We start from the raw sequence: 5,856 nt of genomic DNA, 5'->3' as shown, positions 1-5,856 counted from the left end.
TGTCCCAGTGGGCCTCAGAGCACAGTAGTACACAGCAGAGTCAGACAGGTGCAACCTCTGAATCGTCAAGGGGACTGATTGTGTCTTGGCATTTAGACTTGCATTGAATCTCTCCTTGAACCCTGCAGCATTGTCTCCAGATCCAAAAGAAAAACGGCTCAGCATATGTTTAGGGAAGTCATTTGTTCCATGTTTGTACCAATATAGAGGTGCATTTTTAGCACTGGTGGTGTTATATTGACAATTCAGTGTATCAGTCCTCCTGTAGAAATCAAACCTTCTGGTTGCTGTTGGACATGGTCTCCTGTGCCCTCTGGAAGATCAAAACAGTCTGACGTTTAGCTCACATGAAAAGGAAGGTAGCCTAAAGCAATTATCAATTACATGAATGTTCCATGAAGTGAGTATAATAAACATATTATATCATGTGAAAACGTACAGATATTCTTTTATGACGCTAAGAATTCCATTTCACCTAAATGGCACCAAAAAATGTATCCCTTATTTATTTTACCATTACAATCTGTTCTTAGGATGAAACTGAAAAATAACATATTGTGTAGAAAGTAAACATCCTCACCTCGATGGTGCCAAGTGTGCTTATGTCTGCATAACGAGAAAGTAGGGAAAAAATGTCAACTTTTGACTATTTCTGGACTAGCGATCGATGACAGCAGAGTACACTGCCCAGCGGTATATAATTAGAAAGAGGAGATAATCATGTTTAAAATGGTGTCCAAATGGAAAAAATCGAAATATACACATTGCGAGATATTTGGCAAAATAGACAGACATACATACCTACAGTTCCCTATAGGAAACAATGGGACGATCTCAGAGTTCCATGAGTCATTTTTTGTTGTTGTTTACATTTTAACTTCCAGCAACGTGGGCAGGTCTCATTGCCAACAATAGCAAAGCAGGCATTATGACGTAGAACAATAAGCTGGGAATAGAACGTTCGGAAGGCGAGTTGGTGCCACGGTGCTCAATAGAGCTAATAGGAGCAGCCAGGGTGAAAAAAGCCCTAAACTAAGGCCTGTTTTTTTTCGTGATTACTTCAAAACTACGGCAAGCAGCTGGGACATATGGTAATATTATATTAATATTATGCAATGAACTAGTTTTTATCAGAAAAAGCTATGTTAAAACTGACATGTGTCCTGCCTACCACTGGATCATCAAGGGTACTGACTTTGCTGTGAAGTTCAGACGGGCATCAAATCTCTCTTTGAACTCCGTAGCAGTTTCCCCAGGTGAAAACTTATCCCTTCTCAGCATAAACATGGGGTTGACATTTGCCATTTGTTTGTACCAGAAGAGATACATGGTGATTGAGAAGTTTTATCAAATAGACAAGTGACTGTTGTTGGTTGTCCTTCTGCGACCATTACATCTTCTGTTGGCTGTGTTACATTCTCTTCTGCTCTGCACCCTGAAAAGAAAGATAAATATATCTTCACAACATGTAATAATAATGTATATAAATAAAATGAACAAATGCACAGAAAGAGACAGAAGAACAGAGTGATGTTATACCAAAGCAGCATGCAGCCAGAACATGCAGGATCAGCCAATTTCTCATGACTAGTCAGTCAGTTTGAAGTGGAAAAGGTAAGGAGCAGAACCATGCTGATCTATCTATCACAGAGCTTTGACACCCTCTGTCCTACTGTCAACCTTGGTCCACGACTGGTGGCTGATACAATTGGAAGACCAGCTACCGACTACCATCCACGTCAAGACCCTCGTACCAAACTCTACCTGCTAGAGTGAAGAATAAGTCTCTCTCAAAGAGCATTGAATTGGAAGACAGAGAAACACTATATCGCCTGGTGAGTGCACACAGCACAGGTGTGACCACACTTCTCTGATCTAAACCTCTGCCATATGAAATCAAATTGTGGTTGATGTATAATTATGTTCCACACAACAACAAAGCATTTTTGGTTGCAAGTTTTTGTACAGCGTCTTATACATTTTGTATCACTGTGTTGAGTCAAGAGCACAGTAGTAGAGCGCTGTGTCGGCCAGGGTTAGATGTTGTATGATCAGTTCAGTTGATGTATCGGACGTTGTGGATGTATACCTCTTATCAGAGATATATTCACTTGTGCTCGATCTGGCACCTTTATACAGTAAAAACTGAGGAGTCTGGTTAGGATAATGCCTGTACCAGTAAAGAAAAGGATGCGTTTGGCTTGTAACATATGAACAGCTCAGAGTCACAGATTCTCCCTCTGACTTGATGACTTCATGGCTTAAAGAAGTAATTTCATCCCCAGCTATCAGTTCTGTGAGAAAAATAGAGTAAAACAAATTTAACAAATTATAGGATCTACATACTGTAATAATAATGTATGTAAATAAATGAACAAAGGCACAGAAAGAGACAGATGAACAGAGTGATGTTATACCAAAGCAGCATGCAGCCAGAACATGCAGGATCAGCCAATTTCTCATGACTAGTCAGTCAGTTTGAAGTGGAAAAGGTAAGGAACAGAGCAATGCTGATCTATCTATCACAGAGCTTTGACACCCTCTGTCCTACTGTTGATGCTTCATGTGGTTCTGTATTACATGCAGTAGTAGACCATGGGGAGGTGTCTGTCTGTATGGCATCCTCTGATTCAGGGGTGTGTGTGCTTTGTTAGGTTGCCCCCTTCAGGTTGACGTTCATACTACACCACCAAGTGGTGTGAATTGTGAGGAGGGATAACTACAAATAGCAATATTTTTGCACTTTGTCATATTCCCAAGTGCTTTTCCAACCAATATTAAGAATACCTGTCTAAATTAAATTGAAGACTACTGATTGAAGAGTGAAGAATACATATTTCTTACAGTTTATTGAAAATGAAGACAGAGAAACACTAGTCCACCTGGTGATTGCACACAGCATGTGTGACCACAGTTCTCTGATCTAAACCTCTGTCATTACGATATCAAATTGTTGTTGATGTTTAATTATGATCCACACAACAACAAAGAATTTTTGGTCTGCAGGTTTTTGTACAGCATCTAATAGACTTCGTATCACTGTGTATTTTCCCTGAGAGCACAGTAGTAGAGAGCTGTGTCTGCCAGGGTTACGCTTGTTACGACCAGTTCAGTTGATGTCCGAGACATTTTGGATGTATATCTCTTAACAGTGAGACAGTGGGGGAAAAAAGTATTTGATCCCCTGCTGATTTTGTAGGTTTGCCCACTGATAAAGAAATTATCAGTCTATAATTTTAATGGTAGGTTTATTTGAACAGTGAGAGACAGAATAACAACAAAAATATCCAGAAAAACGCATGTCAAAAATGTTATAAATTGATTTGCATTTTAATGAGGGAAATAAGTATTTGACCCCCTCTCAATCAGAAAGATTTCTGGCTCCCAGGTGTCTTTTATACAGGTAATGAGCTGAGATTAGGGCACACTCTTAAAGGGAGTGCTCCTAACTGCAGCTTGTTACCTGTAAAAAAGACACCTGTCCACAGAAGCAATCAATCAATCAGATTCCAAACTCTCCACCATGGCCAAGACCAAAGAGCTCTCCAAGGATGTCAGGGATAAGATTGTAGACCTACACAAGGCTGGAATGGGCTACAAGACCATCGCCAAGCAGCTTGGTGAGAAGGTGACAACATTTGGTGCGATTATTCGCAAATGGAAGAAACACAAAAGAACTGTCAATATCCCTCAGCCTGGGGCTCCATGCAAGATCTTACCTCGTGGGGTTGCAATGATCATGAGAACGGTGAGGAATCAGCCCAGAACTACACGGGAGGATCTTGTCAATGATCTCAAGGCAGCTGGGACCATAGTCACCAAGAAAACAATTGGTAATACACTACGCCGTGAAGGACTGAAATCCTGCAGCGCCCGCAAGGTCCCCCTGCTCAAGAATACATATACATGCCTGTCTGAAGTTTGCCAATGAACATCTGAATGATTCAGAGGACAACTGGTGAAAGTGTTGTGGTCAGATGAGACCAAAATGGAGCTCTTTGGCATCAACTCAACTCGTCCTGTTTGGAGGAGGAATGCTGCCTATGACCCGAAGAACACCATCTCCACCATCAAACATGGAGGTGGAAACATTATGCTTTGGGGGTGTTTTTCTGCTAAGGGGACAGGACAACTTCACCGCATCAAAGGGACGATTGACGGGGCCATGTACCGTCAAATATTGGGTGAGAACATCCTTCCCTCAGCCAGGGCATTGAAAATGGGTATTGGATGGGTATTCCAGCATGACAATTATCCAAAACACACGGCCAAGGCAACAAAGGAGTGGCTCAAGAAGAAGCACATTAAGGTCCTGGAGTGGCCTAGCCAGTGTCCAGACCTTAATCCCATAGAAAATCTGTGGAGGGAGATGAAGGTTTGAGTTGCCAAACGTCAGCCTCGAAACCTTAATGACTTGGAGAAGATCTGCAAAGAGGTGTGGGACAAAATCCCTCCTGAGATGTGTGCAAACCTGGTGGCCAACTACAAGAAACGTCTGACCTCTTTGATTGCCAACAAGGGTTTTGCCACCAAGTACTAAATCATGTTTTGCAGAGGGGTCAAATACTTATTTCCCTCATTAAAATGCCAATCATTTTATAACATTTTTGACATGCGTTTTTCTGGATTTTTTTGTTGTTATTCTGTCTCTCACTGTTCAAATAAACCTATCATTAAAATTATAGACTGATAATTTCTTTGTAAGTGGGCAAACGTACAAAATCAGCAGGGGATCAAATACTTTTTTCCCCCACTGTATGTTCACTACCGCTCTGTGATCTAGCACCTTTATACAGTAGAAACTGAGGAGCCTGGTTAGGGTATTGTTGGTACCAGTAAAGGTAGATGTTACTGCTGCTTGTTTCATATGTACAGTTCAGAGTCACTGATGATCCCTCAGTGGGGGTGTACTCCTCCTTGTCAGGAGTCACACTGTCTCCAGATACCATTCCTGCAGAGGAAAAATACATGATAAAGCTGATTGAAAACACATGCTTAATTTTCACATGTAAATTACTTACCTTTATCAAAATATGTTTTACTACCAATACCATAATGCAATAATCTGATTATAAGGATGCAAGGAGTTCAAATGTTTAGGTGTTGTTTACCTGTAGTCATAATAAGAATGATCAATACACTTCTCATTCTGAACACAGTAGCACACTGCAAAGTCAGATAGCTGTACCCTCTTAATAATCAAGGGGACTGATTTGGAGTCTGCATTGAGATGGGCATCAAATCTCTCGCTGAACTCAGAGGCATTTTTCGTTCCAAAAGAAAAGCGCCCCAGCGTGAGCTTTGGGAAGCCATTTACTTCATGCTTATACCAGAAAAGTATCAAATGCATCAAATTGACAGTCCGGTGTGATCTGTTCTACCTCAGTAGCTTTCACATATCCTGGTGTCTAAGTCTTCTCCCCTGCATTCTAGAAAATAATGTAATACACAATTGTATTAGGGAGAAAATATAAAACATATGAATTTAATACTGGTCGTGGTATACTGAAAAATATGTTTGAAAAAAGAAAGGGACTGGAGCAAAGGCAGTAAACTAATACGGAAAATAATATCATACCAAAAAAAAAAATACAGCAAGAATCAGTACATTCCTCATCAAGGAGTCCATGCCTACTGAGAGATGGGTAGGTGAGGAGAGAGCAAACTTGTGTCATTGTCACAAGTGTAGAGAGGAGTAGGCAAGAGGCAGTCACAGGTTAGTTTATTGAGTTTATTAAAGCACTATAATTGTAAAAGCGGGACAAAACCAAAGGTGCAAAATAATAAAGTACACAGGAAATAGTAGAAGAGATTCCTCTCAGGAAAACAAGCAACATTTACAATGACAAATGACAG

At 40.6% G+C, this 5,856-nt stretch overlaps 1 gene segment (V, D, J or C); it reads right to left on the bottom strand.

The window, feature by feature from the left end:
• Positions 1 to 3,036: 3,036 nt before the first annotated feature.
• Positions 3,037 to 4,949, bottom strand: LOC106569096 (T-cell receptor alpha chain V region CTL-F3-like). The segment is given in 3 exon segments: positions 3,037 to 3,142; positions 4,406 to 4,413; positions 4,755 to 4,949. Coding segments are annotated over 3 exon segments (309 nt in total).
• Positions 4,950 to 5,856: the final 907 nt, after the last annotated feature.

Source organism: Salmo salar, chromosome 14 (assembly GCF_965601325.2).
Source record: "Salmo salar chromosome 14, fSalSal1, whole genome shotgun sequence".
NCBI lineage: Eukaryota > Metazoa > Chordata > Actinopteri > Salmoniformes > Salmonidae > Salmo > Salmo salar.
This window is presented reverse-complemented; position numbering and strand designations above follow the sequence as displayed.